We start from the raw sequence: 17,015 nt of genomic DNA, 5'->3' as shown, positions 1-17,015 counted from the left end.
TTGTAATGGGCTCGTGCTCCTGTCTGTTTTGTCCTTGTCATCCGTGGGCGTGGTCACCGCAGTGCCTGGGCCGGCTCTGCGCTCTAATTGGCCCGCCTTGGTCCTCCCCTCTTCCCGCACAGTCTGTCCACTTTGCACCGCTCTCCATCCTGCTGCTACTGCCTCCATCTGTAATTTTCCTCTTACCACTTTCAAACCTCCAGAACCTCCAGACCAGCCGGACTTACGGACCAACTTACCCAGCGCGCAGTAACCAGACCACGGGGACTGCCTCTGCACATTACCGCTCAAAGATCCACCACTAATAACCAACAAAATGGCACTTTCTAACGATCCTAACTTCAACAAGCTGCAGCAGTGGTACCAAGCCAATGCTTCGAGCCTGAACATGCGGGAGATGTTTGACAGTGACCCGGGCCGGTTCTCCAAATTCAGGTGAACGATTTTGGATGTGCGTCTTGGAGCTCATTGGACCAGCTCATGGCCCCTCTAGACTTGGTTTAGCTTGGTCATGTTTCATACTTGGTTCGGGCCTAGGTTAGTCCAGATGTAGTCCTGGGTTAGTCCAGATGTAGTCCTGGGTTAGTCCAGATGTAGTCCTGGGTTAGACCTGGTTTGGTCCTGGTTTAGTCCTGGTTTGGTCCTGGTTTAGTCCTGGTTTGGCTGGGAGCGTTTTGGTGGGCGTGGGGAGAGCATTTCTGAAACGTGACTGAAATTTAAGTGAATTATTGTTGAGACACACGTGCTTGGCCTTTAAAATACCTCCAGGCAAAAGCAGGCGCAGTCATTCAAACCACTTTAACTACTTTTATTCGCCTTTAAAGTAGTAATTGGTTTGTATTGTATCGTTAGCTAGAAGTGTGCATCACGTCTGAAGTGAATCGCAAGGTCATCGTTTAATTTCTGCACGTTTTCGCTTCTTTCGTATTATCCGCTTTAGAAATTAACATCAAGTATCTATCGTCCTTTAAGTGATTATACCTAGATTATTTAAATCGTTATGATGAAGTGTCAGACTTGATTTGTGAGTGAGTTCGGTAACTGCGCTAGCCTGCTAATGCTAAACGCTAATGTCACAGGTTCCATTATCGGACACCGTAATAATTATTAGATTTTACATTATTTTCTTGTAGGTTAAACGCCCAATTCCTAAAAGTGGTTTCCTTTTAGATAGTTTTAACAAAAGCTGGGGGTATTAAAGAATGTGTGTATAACGAGGTGAAGACATTTTAGTTGAGGTTTAACGAGACAATATTGGATGTATTCCAAAATTCCTGTAATGAAATGAAGTAGTGGAGGAAATGATTCTTACTTTTATCTCTTGGGTAATTTGCTAATTTCTTGCCATTAAAGCTTACTGTGTAATGGTTTATCATCCGTGTAAATATATATGTGGTGTATTTTTTTTAATATTAAGAAGACGAATGAAATCAAAAGTTAGTTACCTGTTGAGTATCTTAACTGCTGACTAGCTAACACATATGCTAAGTATGCTAATGAGGCTAACTCATTATAAAGCGCTAATTAACTTTATTATGGCTGAAAAACTTGATATTGAAATTATCTTTACAAGCTTCCTCCTGCATACAGTACACTTTAAAAACGTACAAAGTTTTAATACTTAAACAGTTTTTATTATTAAAATAACTTGAACGTGGTGGATGTTGGAGAGAATAGCCAAGTTAATGAATTTTGACAGCTCCGTGTTTCATAATGGATAAATGGGGAACAAACAATTATCGCCAATATCAATCGTACTTATTGGTTTAACTTCTTGTATAGCATCCTTCTAGCCTCGTTGGTGCTTTGGTACATTTTGTGCAGATTCCAGCGTGTTGCTTTGTGCCCCTCAGTCTTTTTGGTTCATGCGCGTTTACGTAAAGTCCCCGTGTGTGTACGTGCACCGCGGCACTCTCCTCTTCTGAGTCAGAAATAACCGTGAGGGAGAGAGAATATATGCCAACAAAACACCAAACAGCAGATGGAGCAGGGGAGAGGGTCAGATGGAGCAGGGGATGCAAAGGAGAGGGTCAGATGGAGCAAATGATGCAGAGGAGGGGGTCAGATGGAGCAAATGATGCAGAGGAGGGGGTCAAATGAAATGGAAGATGCAGAGGAGAGGGTCAGATGGAGCAGGGGATGCAAAGGAGAGGGTCAGATGGAGCAGGGGATGCAGAGGAGGGGGTCAGATGGAGCAGAGGATGCAGAAGAGAGGGTCAGATGTACTGTCACGTCTAGCCACAGCTGCCCAGTGGCAAACTGGCTATAACCTGACTGCTTTTCTGTACCAAATGATGAGACTAAAGGTCAGTTGAGGTAGCAGTAATTGTGTGACATTTTAAATTTGTCAGTAAAGTAAATGAATATCTTTTTTTTTTTTTAATGGGTAATATTGCAACTTGTCTTTGAGGGTATTAAGAAAAAACACTATCAGTGAAATAACTTTTACTCACGTTCCCAGTCTCCCATTATAAGTGTTATTTGTTCTGTTCATACTGTGCACATAAAGTCATTCACCCATAAACCCTCTCCCCAGTGAGTCAGTCTTAGATCAGTACTGCTAACTACATGTAAAGTCATGTACAGGAGATGTCTGCACACGTGGTAATACAAAGGAAATAAATTTAGCCAGAGGTTTTACTGAAGGTCCTGTTGTGTAAAACAGGTTACATGCACTTCCTGTTTCCTTTTTAATGTTGCTTATGGTGACATGATGCTAGGCCTGTCACGATAACAAATTTTAAAGTGCGATATATTGATTTTTAAAAATGGATGATAAAGGATAATATTGAAACTAATTTATGCCAATGACACAAAAACCCTGAAGTAGAATTATTCCCAAAAAACTATTCTAAATCTACAATATTGTTTAAAAAAAAAAAAAAAAACACGAGCTGGAATAAATAAACAGCAGAATGAAACACTTTAGTTCGTATCTTTAATGAGTGATTTATTCAGCATTTTCCAGCTTAAATCTTATCATAAAGCCAAAAAATAACCCAAAACTTTCCAATAGTGCAAAGAAAAAAGTGGACTTTAACCATGTTATAATTGTTTTTCCATCACCATAATCGGCTTTTACTCGAGGTGGATTCAGCATCTTAAAACTCTCTGCTTCTTGTCATTTGCAACATATTTTAAAACCTTTCTTCACAAAATGGCACATGATTGGTGTAAAGCTATATTTTCTATTTACAACAGCGATTACCCGACCGAGTAAAGTCAAAATGATAGACTATAGAATTAAAACCCTGTCATACACACTTGGGCCTGTCATGGGAACACCTCTTTCCTTCTTCTCACACTCCATATCTTGTCAAACTCAAAAACACTTCTCAATTGTTCCCTCTCCTTCTTTATCTCTCCTCTCTTTCTTCATATGTCAAACACTTCCATTTCCCCCTCCTCTCTCTGCCCCTCTTTACCTCTCTGTCCCTCTCCATATCTTGCCAAACTCTCTTCTCCCTCCTCTTCTCTTTCTTTCTTCATATCTTGTCAAACACTCTGCCTCTCCCTTTGCCTCTCTCTCCCTCACTTCTCTGTCCAACTCTGAGTCCTCCAGTGTGCCCTCTCTCTGCTCTCGCTTTCTTTTCTCCCCCCTCTTTTACATCTCTCCCTCTCTCCTTTCCCTCTTCTCACAATCTTAACATCTCATCAGACTCAAAAACACTCCTCCATTGTGCAATCTTTCTTTCCTCTCTCTTTCTTCATATCTTGTCAAACTTGTCTCCCTTTACCTCTCTCACCCTCACATTCAGAAGTGCGATTTGTTGCTCAAGTAAATACAGACGATAAACGATTATATTGAAACCAAAACATGAAGCAGAATTATTTATTAACAATATTCTACATTCGGAATATGCTTTTGTAATTTGTTGAGCTGTATAAATGAACAGCAAGATGCCTCGCTTAAGTAATTAGTTTGTGCAATTTTAGTTCATATTTCAATCTTCTACAGCTCAAATCTGCTCATACTGCAGAAAAAATAACCAAAATATTCCCACTACTACAAAGAAAAAGTCCCACAGTAAATATTGACCCCCAAAATTAATTATTCCATTTATAATATAGTGAACAAGAAGATGTCTGTGTAATCTGTCGTTCAGGTCTGATCCATAGCAAAAGAAAAATATAAAATCAGTGAACTGGACATAAGTTGTGGAAGTGAAGACATTTGGCTTCTCATCTTCGGTTCTGGTCAGATTGCTGGTGGACTCTGCCTTATAATGACCCAAAGCAAAACAAAGAAAACAATAGGGTTAGCCAGGATGCTAACATGTGTGAAATTGCTCATTAGGGGCAGAATTAGGGTAACGCAATAGACAGAGCCTACAAACAGAAACTGTAAACAATAGATGTTTTTAGTTTACGTGTAGTTAACTCCTCCCTTCAGATATAGTTGTATTTCTCTTTTCTACTGAATGATAAGTGGATTTAGTGATTATTATGAGAGGCCTCTACACACTAAGTTAAATGGAAGTTTTGGGATTTTTTTTGGTAAATCCTATTGTATGTTACCACTTTAGTGATATAAACATTTTCTAAACTTTATTTTTGATCATTCTTGTGCTGGTCAGCCCTATGCCTTTAACCAAAAAATAAATAAAAGTCACTGTGATTATTAAACTAATATCTGTCTTTTCACAGCACCACTCTGGAAACCGACGATGGACCAATTCTTCTCGACTATTCCAAAAATCTCATCAGCGAAGACATCATGGCTATGCTGTTCGCTCTGGTATGTGTCGGCAAAACAAGATGGCGGCATGGCTCCTCTTTAGTTTAGTGCTCTATTTAGGGAAGAGTGTGAACTTTGACTCCACATGACCCTAGTGTGTGTGTTTACTCTAACATGTTTAATGCAGGTTGAAAACACGGCGTTGTTCCTTTAAACTGGTGACCTGCCATAAGCCTGGAGCTCAGTAATGAAAAGACATGATCCTCTTTAATCCAATTTCTCACTCTCTCTCACGCTCTCACTCTACCTATCCTGCCATCTCTCTCTCTTTGTCTCTTTCTCTACCCCCTCTTTCTGTCCCTCTCTACCCCCCCTTTTACCCCACTCTGTCCTCTTTCATTCACTTCGATCCCCCTTTATTTCTCCCTTTCTCTTTACTTCATACTTGCATGTTTAAATACTTACACTCTCTCTCACTCCTTTCCTCTTCTCTCTCCCTCTTTCTCACCATATGTTTCTCTAAACCATTCTCTCTTCCCTCTTATTTTTGCCTCTATTCTTTCTCCCTTTCCCTCTGTATCTCAAACTCCCAAACACTCCTCCATTGCCCCCTACCACCTCCTCTCTCTGCTCTCTCTTCTCTTCTGCTCTCCCTCTTTTATAAAACCCTGCCTACTTTCTTTTACCTTTCCCTCTTCTCACACTCTACACCTCTTGTCAAAGTCAAAAGTGCTCCTCCATTGTTCCCTCTCTCTTCTTCTCTCACTGTAGCTCTCTCCTCTTTCTTCATATCTTGTCAAAGTCTGCCATTGCCCCCTCTTCTCTCTCCTTATCCTCTCTCCCTCTCCATATCTTGTCAACCCTCCCTTCCCTCCAAACTCTCTTTTCCCCTTTTACCTCTCCATGTCTTTCTCTCTCCCCCTCTCACACTCTCAACTCAAAAACACACTGCTATTTTTCCCTCTCTCTATCTCTTTCCTCTTTCTTTCTTCATATCTTGTCAAACATCCCCCTCTCTTTTTATCTCTCTCCCTCACTTCTGTCCTTTTCCATATCTTGTCAAAATCTCAAACACTCCTCCATTGTGCCTTCTCTTCTCCCTTTTTATCTCTCCTCTCTCCCTTTTGCGAAACTTTCTTTCTAAACTATTTCTTGCTTTATCGTTGCTCCATCGTGGCCGCTTTGTGTTGTCAAATGTGAGACAATAAGCCAATGGAAGCTAACCTTGCCCTAACCTCGCACTAACCGTCTGCTAACCGTGTGCCAACAATGGCACCGCTACTTCCTGGTTCCTGTCTGGAAAGAGGAAGGTTTCACAAAGACAGATTGTGTATTGTACAAAGTTTGGCTGTTGGGAAATTTTGGGGTTTTGTTAGAGAAATGAAATATCAGCTGCTAGAAAATATAAGTCATTTTTAAGAGTTGATTTCAGACAAGCACTAGGATTAGATTTGCAATTTATGTTTTAATAATATTCTGTTCAAAGTTCACATTTTAAACTCCGCCAGAAGAATTGACAAAAGACTGAAACTGACAAACTAAGACACGAATCACATTTCAGAACATGTTTGTGCAGATCTAAACTACAGGGTTAGCAGTATTTATGCAGAATATCCATAGACTGTATATATGAATGGACATAGCTAACCTGCTCCTCCATAGGAAGTGAGCAAAGTGCACCTCAAGCTCCATCGACTCTGGCTCCAATTTGCTTTCTATTGTAAAACTTTTACACCTCTAAGTGCTGCTGTCAGACTCATTATTTTGGTCTTAAAATGTTCATATTAACGTGCTCTAAATAATCCTGGCATTTTTATTTTGCTATTTTGTCCGTAAATCAATATATGAACATTAATAACTGACAAATCAGGCACCTTCTTTCCCTGAGGTCATTCCCGCTAGCATTAGCAACAGGTTTGATTGACAGCGTTGCTAAGCGATTGCTCCCTGCTAAACCAGCGAAGCGGGCAGGAAGGGACGTTATCTTCAGCAGCCTTGTTCCAAACTGGCTCTTTGCTTGCTAGTGCTATACAAATAAAGTTATTGTTTTGTTTTATGACTCCCCCTGCCTTTGCTCCCACCGTTGAGTAACTTCCCCTTCAGAGCACTATCACATAATAATCAGCGTGCGTCCCTCTATTGAAACTATTGCAAATCGTGTCAGGTTTGTGAAGTTGTCGTGTACAGTTTTGTATCCTGCTTTAGTATATTTATGGAGAATTGTCATGTGGGAGCATGGGTGTCGTAGGTTTATGGGCGGAGCATTGCGCAGAATCTTAGAGCCAACTGTAAGGAGGGTTCGATTAGAACCTGGGAGAGATCTCTAGATTACTCAAACATGCATGGACAATATGTAAAATCTCTTCAGCCATGTTGTTAATGGAGGAACAACATTATAACATGGTAGAAAGCTCCAAACAAGCAGATTTTGCCTAATATCCCTTCTTTAATAAACAAACAAGTCATTCCTGTGTTTTGTGTCCAGGCCCAGTCTCGAGGAGTGGAGGAGGCCAGGGACAAGATGTTCTCAGGAGAAAAGATCAACTTCACAGAGGTAATTTCAAACATTGTATATGAACTCAATATGATATGGTTCTGAATATTCAGAGCCTAAGAATATTTCAGAAATAAGATGCTGTTATTGGACCATTCCATTCCACCACTGGCATGGTGGCTGACTAGCATAAACACCTCACAGTTTGAAGGTTTCTGGTTCAAATCCTTGGCCTTTCTGTGTGGAGTTTGCATGTTCTCCATTTGTCTGGGTTGGTTTCCTCCGGGCACTCTGGTTTCCCCCATCAACCCAAAACATCCACAAGTTAAATCTTCTGGCTCAAGGTCTGGAGATGGGTCCCACTGCTCCTGACCCAGGTTTAACCCAGAGACGCCAAAGGATAAGTCAAACGGAGGTTTAACCCAGAGACTCTGAAGGGTCAAATGCAGGCACGCAGTATGGTGCAGCTCCAGACTTGTGCATTTGAACAGAATGTAGAAGGCTAGTCAGTCGAATACAGTAGCACATTACACATTATGCCACCAGATGTAGACATAATTCTGTTTTTCGGGTTGTAAACGCAGGAATGTTCCAATTCTAATATTGATTTTACTCATAACTTTGGGGTGCCAGATTCTACAATTAAATCCAGTTTGTAATTGTCCCATAAGTACCCACAGTAGAAGTATAGAGCTCACTGTGACTCTGCACATTCACAGGTTATTTGACCCTTCAGCACAAAAACAGGTCATTTCAGAGTGTGACACTTCAGCACAAAAAGGAAGCCATTCTGATGCACTGTTACATCACTCGCTCTGACAAAGCCCTTCTGTTTGTGGAGGAGATCATGGGAGGAATCGTCGCAGGTTTGATCCTGGCTTGAGGTGTTGTTAGATGCTGTTGTGGTATCCTTGGGCAAAACACTTCATCCCCACTATAGTCACACTAATGTGGTACTTGCTTCAGGACGGGCATCTGATTGAAAATACTCCAATCAATAATATTGTTTGCAGGATATTGTCATTGGCCACACATGTATGTCAGTGTTAACAGCTAATCCCAGTTTTACTCTTGTTTTGTTTTACAGGGTCGCTCGGTGCTCCACATTGCACTTCGGAATCGCTCAAACTCTCCGATCCTCGTCGACGGGAAAGACGTGATGCCAGAAGTGAACCGCGTCCTGGGGAAAATGAAGGCCTTCTGCCACGTAAGGACTCACCTGAGCTTTTAACACAGGCTGTACTTATAATTATGGACATTAACCAATAGTTTGTTTACAGTTTATTGTAGCTCTTTGTGTATTTCATGTTGCTTTCATTATTGTTTTCTCCGGTCTGTCCCAGGGCACCTGTGACTACAGTCTCTTACTCTTTATGTTTGGTGTTTGTTGTTTCAGAGAGTGCGCAGTGGAGAGTGGAAAGGCTTCAGTGGGAAGTCCATCACAGACGTGGTTAACATCGGCATCGGAGGATCTGACCTGGTGAGTACTGAGTGGCCACTCATTGGTACTACAACGAAAAAATCCTTCCTGCCCAGAAATGATTTTTCTCATAGAGCGCAATGTAATCACAAACTGCTTGTGTTCGGCAGACAGGGGGCAGACAGGGGGCAGACAGGGGGCAGACAGGGGGCAGACAGGGGGCAGACAGGGGGCAGACAGGGGGCAGACAGGGGGCAGACAGGGGGCAGACAGGGGGCAGACAGGGGGCAGACAGGGGGCAGACAGGGGGCAGACAGGGGGCAGACAGGGGGCAGACAGGGGGCAGACAGGGGGCAGACAGGCATTACACTGTATATAATAACAGTACATCTATTTGTCTGTGCTCTCTAGGGCCCCCTGATGGTGACTGAGGCGTTGAAGCCGTACTCAGCCGGAGGGCCAAATGTTTGGTTTGTGTCAAACATCGACGGGACTCACATGGCCAAAACCCTCAACCAACTTAACGCTGAGACTACACTGTTTATCATCGCATCAAAGGTAAAAATTCTACTACTGTCTTTAATAATTGCATCTTAGGTAAGACAAGTATTACTGTGTTTACTACAAAAGTACTCTTTATAATGGAGAGCAGGCTGTGTGTCTTCAGCTTAAGTGCATATGGTTTTCATGTTTTTGTAATTATGACTTGAAAAGTACAAAAATACAGGAAGGTTGTGCCTGAGTTTGGTCTTTGTTTACATTATGGTTGCTTGGTAACAGTTACCTCTATGATTTCACATCTGCTGTCTGTGTCCAACCAGGAACTCCACCAAAATAATAAAAGAAATGTGTAGTCTAACCTGTCATATGCACTTAAAACTGGCTAAGTTTATAAGGACTAGCTCATATAATTCTGTCTAAAATTTGAAAGAATAGAAATTCTATTTGTAAATTTTTTTGGTGATTTTTGTGCCCAGACATTCACGACCCAGGAGACCATCACCAATGCAGAGTCAGCCAAAGAGTGGTTCCTCACAACGGCGAAGGATGTGAGTTTAACCTGATCTGTATCCCTCACAGATCAAACGTCACAAGCTAACCATGCTACATGCTAACACACGCTGACACATGAGCTAATCAGGACTTTCTCTCTACAGGCATCAGCTGTGGCTAAACATTTTGTGGCCCTGTCCACCAACGCAGTGCGTAGCATTTATACCAAGTGCACCATTTTAACTTGTTTTAAAACTACAAAAAATGATAAAAAAATAAATTAATGTTGTTGTTTTTGTTAACTCCTTAGGCAAAAGTGAGAGATTTCGGCATTGACACTGCAAACATGTTTGAGTTTTGGGATGTGAGTCAAGTATTATTATTATTATTATTATTATTATTATTATTATTATTATTATTATTATTACTACTACATTTCCTTTACATTTTATTGATATGTTTTCTTTTTCCAGTGGGTGGGAGGCCGTTACTCCCTGTGGTCTGCGATCGGTCTGTCCATTGCTCTGCACATAGGTACGCACACAGCAGTATAAGAGATAGTAGAACATTATTTGTTCCACAATGTTGAAATTTAGCAAGTAAGTTGAGGAAAAAAAAATAAAAATAAAATATACATCTTAAAAAACTTTGAATAAAATTAAACCTCTTTTATTTTAACCCTAATTTCTTCACGATTTCAGGATTTGAAAACTTTGAGCAGCTTCTGGCTGGAGCACACTGGATGGTATGTTTCATGTTTATCAATTTAATTTTAAAAGTTTTTTGTTAGTTTTTTTATTTGTGAAAAATGGCTGTGTGATATTTTTTTTTAACCTGGAGTCTTAGTTTATTTAGAAACAGCAGTGCATACATTGGTGTGGGTGCTGATACCAAATATTTGTGTTGCTGTTAAAACCACCACTATAATCACTATTTGTAGCAACAGTCGATTTTGCAAAACCTGCCTCCTTTAACTTTCTTTTGAACAGTAGAGCCCCAGAGAGATATTCCACTGACATATTTGGTGTTTCCTGTAGGACAATCACTTTAGATCCACCCCCCTGGCTCAGAATGTGCCCGTCATTATGGCGATGCTCGGGGTCTGGTACATAAACCTGTTTGGGGCAGAGACTCAGGCGCTGCTGCCCTACGACCAGTACATGCACCGTTTTGCCGCGTACTTCCAACAGGTAACACACAGAAAATAAAAATATTTAAGAATGTATGTAACTTGTCCCTGTTTCACTCAAAGCCTTTGACACATCTCTGGTATTCACATGCATGAGTTTTCAGACATGCACAGGTTCAGAACTGATTTCTCAGACAAAAGTGAAGCAGAGTAGACCACCCTCACAGCTCTCGGCACAAAAACCCTGACAGCCAATCAGCTCTCAGCACAAAACACAATATAGAATAACATGTTATTCCATGTTTGCAATTGGTAAATTAAAAAAGGGGAAAAAAATAGAAACTTTGAAGAACCACAGTGAAGGAGATATCCACGCCCATGGACTGAACCAGGCCCAGTGTGTAGGACAAGAGCCCACTCAAGACTAAGGGACAGAGGGGGTCTCATCCAGAATAGGGTAGGGGTCATCCAGCCAGGTGAGGGAAGGGCAGGATCTGGGTCCACAGAATAGGCGGGTTCTCTTGGGTTTAGTCAGCGGCCAGACTTTTAAAAAAAAATAATTTAGTCTGCTTGTTTGTTTCCAGGGCGACATGGAATCCAACGGGAAGTACATCACTAAAGATGGCAGCAGAGTGAAGTACCACACAGGGCCGATCGTGTGGGGCGAGCCAGGGACCAACGGACAGCACGCATTCTACCAGCTCATACACCAAGGTTAAAAGGACTCTCTCTGATCTGAATGGTCACTACCTAAACCGCAGCGCCTGCAGCCAATCATGAATCAGTGCTAGTGCAGCCTGCTTCTCAAATGTACTGTTTATTAATCGTTTTACTTTTATTATTTTTTTAGGAACGCGTATGATTCCTTGCGATTTCCTCATTCCAGCACAGTCCCAGCATCCAATCAGAAACAACCTCCATCACAAGGTACCCCCTTCCCTGTGGCAGAGTGGTTATCCTGTCTCCTCCCCTCTGTGAGGAGGTTGTGGGTTAGTCCCCTGATGTCTCTGTCTTGTCCAGATCCTGGTGGCTAACTTCTTGGCCCAGACTGAAGCATTAATGAAGGGGAAAACGGCATCTGAAGCTCGGGCTGAACTCGAGGCTGGAGGACTGAAGGGAGATGCTTTGGATAAACTGTTGCCGCACAAAGTAAGTCCTACAACACACTTTACACATGATTCATGAAGAGTTTTTTTTTTTTTTACAAATCTGTCTGAGAGGATTTGAGAATTCTTCAGGTTTACCAGGTTGTTCCCTCTCTTCCTACACATTTGTTTTCGTGTTGTTAGGGTTTGGGATGAAGAGCTGCGGACTTTGCAAGGCAATAATGACAACTTACATAAAATCAGAACTATTATTGGGTAGAGATGGACTGAAATATTGGGTTGCTTTTGTCTGTAAGAAGTGGACTAAGTGAGTGTGATGTCACCCACAGCGTTTGGCTCCAGTCAAATGAAGCTCATCGAGGCTAGAGCAGTTATAGGGGCCAATTTAGAGCTGAGTTCTATATTTGGAATTCTGACCACGAATATCATAGCAACCAAAGAGCCAATACAGATTGAGGCTGTTGAAGGTAACGCCCCTTCCCACCTGCACCGCCGGTTTGACAGGAAGCGGTCACCTATCAACAGGTTTGACTGACAGCATTGGTAACGCTAGTGGGAGCAACTTCAGTGAAAGAAGGCACCTGATTTGTTTATTAATGTTCACATCTTGATTTACGGACAGAATGGTGAAATATAAACCCCAGGATCATGAACATTTTAAGACGGGGCTGTGGATCAAAATTGTTGCCGTAGATGTCATTTTGCCTTGTTATAATCTTATTTAGAGCAGTGTATACACATTATTGAATTCACCCCCACACAAGAATAAACACAGGATTTCAGCATCGGACATGAAAAAAATCCATTGAGCTCAAATATTACTGCTGTTGAGTTAAATTGATCTTAATTTTTTTTCACTTTTTCTGTAGTCAATTGTAAAAAAAAAAAAAAAAAAAAAAAAATCTGTTGCAAAATCACAAATTACTCAATAAATGATAAGTCTTTTCTTCTTCTACTTGTTCACTTTTGACAAAACAAACAAACGAACCATATGGAGTAATTCTGTATATTTTTTCCCATAAGGTTTTTGAAGGAAACAAGCCGAGCAACTCCATTGTGTTCAAGAAGCTGACTCCTTTCGTCTTGGGAGCTCTCATCGGTCAGTCCAATTTAGTTTTTCATGTTTTTGTAAAAGTGTTCTATTAACACTTTATTGGTCAACTTTAGATAATACTAATTTTGAGTATAATTTCTTGTGTTTTCAGCCATGTACGAGCACAAGATCTTTGTCCAGGGTGTCATCTGGAACATTAACAGCTACGACCAGTGGGGGTCAGTATTGTGACATTATTTTAGCTTTAGTTTATGTCTACTTTTATGTTGAGTCAGATGGAGCAGAGGATACAGAAGAGAGTATGGGAGGAGCAGAGGGTGCAGAGGATTCAGACGATTTAGAGGAGAGGGGTAGAGGATGCAGAGGATGATTACTTCCTTGTTTTTTCCTCTTTTCCTCCAGTGTTGAACTCGGGAAACAGTTGGCGAAGAAGATTGAGCCGGAGCTGAAGGATGATTCTGAGGTTTCTTCTCACGATTCCTCCACGAATGGACTCATCAACTTCCTCAAGAAAAACTTCTAAAAATTTCTAGAAACGTTCCAAAAATTCCCACGTCTGTCTGAAACCGCTTCCTCCATTCCTCCTTGTGCACTTTGTCGTGATCATTGCTGTTGTAAAGTTCTGTTTTAAAAAGGGAATGTTGGGTTCCTGTGTTTGTGCAGAAAACTGTAGGTGAGAAACAGGCTCGGGGTTAAAGCAGCACTGACTTTAAAATAAAATGAAAATTAATATAAAAATAAACGTCTTTATGTCACTGAAATGAACAAGTGGTGGTTATTTCATTTTACGACTTAAAAAGGGAGTATTACCAGTTTCTCCCTGGCACTATTCAAACCCTCCTTATTGTTGGCAACAAAACTGTACACAGCAACTTGACAAACCTGATGTGATTGTGTCACGATGGTACTCTGAAGGGGGAGTGACTTAGCATGGAGAGCAAAGGGGCGGGAGACTCAGAGCTTAAAAAAGTATAATGTATTAAACATGGCAATATGTTGTTTTGGGCGATTATAGTATTTTCAAAACAATAAAAAGGTAATGTGATCTAAATATGTTATGTGTTATTACCCCATAGAAGTAAAATACCTCCTCTTTAAATAATGAACTAAATCTGGTCTTTTCAAACAGACACAAAAATGAGCTGCAAGAAACACAAATGTTCAAATCTTTTCATATTGTTGACATAAAGCTCCAGTCACTTTAGACCAATGGTTCTTAACCTGGGTTCGATCAAACCCTAGGGGTTCGGTGGAGGTCAAGACACGCACCCGACTCGTATGATTCGTGGACTGCGAACGTCTCCAGACGCTGGCCGTGTCCCAATTCGACAAATGCACGACATAAAATGACATAAAAACGAGGAAAAAGAACAGACTTTGCTGTGAAAATAACATGAGAGTGGCCAAGGTGAAGCCCTGCATTTCTGAACTGGTCTCTCAAAGGCAACAGCAGAAGTCACTGATTTGCAGTAAATATTCATTATTATTCTATCCTGATGGAAATTAGGTGATGGGTGTGTGTTAAAATGTTAAAAATAATAAATAGCATAAATACAATAAGTTGATTATTGGAATACATAAGGTTAAAAATTAAAATAATTTTTGAGTATGGTAGTATTAAAAAAAGTCATGTCTTTGTAAAAAGGTATGTATGTAATTTGTTGTGAGTTCATGCATTGTACTGGTTTTATTCTTTGAACACAGTGATGTTAATGCACGGTTCATTTTGTGCACCAGTAAAACATCCATATGTCTTGAATTTGAAAAAAATATTTTATTTTTCAATAAAGAAGGGTTCGGTGAATATGAAACTGGTGGGGTTCAGTACCTCCAACAAGGTTAAGAACCACTGCTTTAGACTCACTCAGTGGGAAGAAGAACCACAACTTTTACTCAAGCAGGAGTACTGTTACTCTGTACTATGTATTACTTGAGTAAGAGTACTGTTGGAGAATGAGAAGGAAACAACTATAACATGAAAAGTATTTTTTTCCAGAATAGATCTGATTTAATAATTTAATATTAATATTTTGAAGTTACTTGACTATGTTTTGGTTACTCTCCTATAAGGCTCTATAATTCTCTGTACATGCTTGACGTGGTTTGGTCCTGGTTTGAGATCAGATAAATGATCACACTGTTATGGCGCTTGCCCATACAACATCAACAGGACTCTAAGAGCCTTCAACACAAACTCGATGAGGTTGTGGAAAACCACCCTTGAGGCCAATGGCCAGACACTTGCACAAGTGACCATCAAATGTGGCATATTCCAAGGGGGCGCACTGTCCCCACTGCTGTTCTGCATAGGTCTGAATCCCCTCAGCCAAATCATCAGCAACACTGGCTATGGACTCAAGAATGGGGCCACCATCAGTCACCTCCTCTACATGGATGACATCAAGCTGTACGTTTAATAAGCGAGGTGTCGCCTCATTGATCCACACCACAAGGAACTACAGCACAGACATTTGAGTGTCATTCAGGCTTGAAACTTGTTGAAGTGGTGGCAAAGAGGGGGGAGATAGTCCACACAGAAGGGGTCTCACTCCCAGAGGGAACAATAGCAGACATTGAGGACAGTTACAAGTACTTTGGTATCCCACAAGCATATGCAGCCTTGAAGAGAAAACAAGGAAAGCAGTCACGGGCAAATACCTCAGGCGAGTAAGGCAAGTCCTAAGGAGTCAGTTCAAGGGCAAGAACAAGACCCAGGCAATAAACAGCTATGCCGTGCCAGTAATCAGATACCCAGCAGGAATCATAAGCCAAAGGAGGAGATACAGACCACAGACATTAAGACCTGAACACTTCTGACCATGCATGGCAGGTTCCATCCCAAATCCAGCACCGAGACTGTACGCAAGCCGTAAGGAAGGAGGCCGAGGACTAATGAGTGTGAGAGCCACAGTCCAGGATGAAACATCCAAGATACATAAGTACATCAAGGACAAGGCCCCAACAGATGACGTGCTCAGCGGATCTACCACACCAGACAAGACCCAAGGTGTAGGCTGTGCAAAGAGGCCCTGAGACAATCCAGCACATAACTGCAGGGTGTAAGAGGCTGCAGAGAAAGCATACATGGAGCGACATAACCAACATCTGTGCACAGTATGGACTGGAAACCCCAACGTCAAGGTGGTAGTGGAGAATGATCAAGCCAAGATCCTGTGGGACGTCCAGATACAGACTGACAACCAGACATTATGGTGGTGGATAAACAACAGAGCAAAGCTGTTGTGGTGGACATCGCTGTATCAATTGATGAGAACATCAGGAAAAAGGATCATGAGAAACTAGAGAAATACCAGGGGCTCAAAGAAGAGCTGGAGAACGCCTGGAAGGTGAAGGCATCAGTGGTGCCTGGTCATCAGAGCACTGGGGCAGTGACCCCCAAAATGGAGGAGTAGCTACAGTAGATCCCAGGAAAAACATCAGACATCTGAATTCAGAAAAGTGCAGTACTAGTAGGAACAGCAAAGATACTGTGCAGAAGCCTCAAGCTCCAAGAGGTCCTGAGCGTGGAAAAAGGGGATGAGACCACCTGTGGAAGGTGAGGAGATTTTTAGATTATATATATATATAATATATATATATATATATATATATATATATATATATATATATATATATATATATATATATATATATATATATATATATATATATATATATATATATATATATATATATATATATATATATATATATATATATATATATATATATATATATATATATATATATTTAATGGCACGTGCTCGTCCGCGTGCCTCGTTTGCCTTGTATTTCTTGTAAATTGTGTAATTATCAGCCGAAACACTAGAGGTCACCTTTTGTCCATTTTAGTAGCAGCCAGTTTATCATTACACTTACTGTTTGAAAATCCCTTCCAGTCATAATTTATTTGAATTTACTTATGTAAAAACTTGGACTTCGTTTACTTTGTAAATAATAATTATCAGCTTAATATTCTCCATTTAACATGTTGTTTATTTAAATCACTTCCTGTCTGTAACACTCCATGAAAGCTCATGTTTCTGTCCTTCACATTCTGTTAAAAGTGTTACGCCCACACATTGACTCTTACTTAAGTTAGTTAAGTCATATCCTCTTACCCGAGTAATTTATTGGACTA

General features: G+C 40.9%; 1 protein-coding gene across 1 annotated transcript; it reads left to right on the top strand.

The window, feature by feature from the left end:
• The first annotated feature begins 68 nt into the window (after positions 1-68).
• Positions 69-13,642, top strand: gpia (glucose-6-phosphate isomerase a). Its single transcript, XM_033968748.2, has 18 exons — positions 69-435; positions 4,648-4,738; positions 7,164-7,232; positions 8,260-8,379; positions 8,569-8,652; positions 9,004-9,150; positions 9,570-9,641; positions 9,750-9,794; positions 9,896-9,949; positions 10,059-10,119; positions 10,287-10,330; positions 10,623-10,775; positions 11,299-11,428; positions 11,565-11,641; positions 11,735-11,863; positions 12,844-12,919; positions 13,026-13,092; positions 13,277-13,642. The coding sequence occupies exons 1-18, from the start codon at positions 317-319 to the stop codon at positions 13,395-13,397; spliced, it is 1,659 nt and encodes a 552-aa protein (XP_033824639.1). The 5' UTR covers positions 69-316; the 3' UTR covers positions 13,398-13,642.
• The last annotated feature ends 3,373 nt before the right edge of the window (positions 13,643-17,015 follow it).

Source organism: Periophthalmus magnuspinnatus, chromosome 6 (genome assembly GCF_009829125.3).
Source record: "Periophthalmus magnuspinnatus isolate fPerMag1 chromosome 6, fPerMag1.2.pri, whole genome shotgun sequence".
Classification (NCBI taxonomy): Eukaryota; Metazoa; Chordata; class Actinopteri; order Gobiiformes; family Gobiidae; genus Periophthalmus; species Periophthalmus magnuspinnatus.
Note: the sequence above shows the minus strand (reverse complement) of the source record. Positions and strands in the feature narration are given on the sequence as shown.

Coding starts and splice junctions, on each gene's coding strand:
- gpia (XM_033968748.2), top strand. CDS start 317: ATGGCACTTTCTAACGATCCTAACTTCAACAAGCTGCAGCAGTGGTAC. Junction 11,429..11,564: donor CTACCAGCTCATACACCAAG/GTTAAAAGGACT, acceptor TTATTTTTTTAG/GAACGCGTATGATTCCTTGC. Junction 13,093..13,276: donor AACAGCTACGACCAGTGGGG/GTCAGTATTGTG, acceptor CTTTTCCTCCAG/TGTTGAACTCGGGAAACAGT.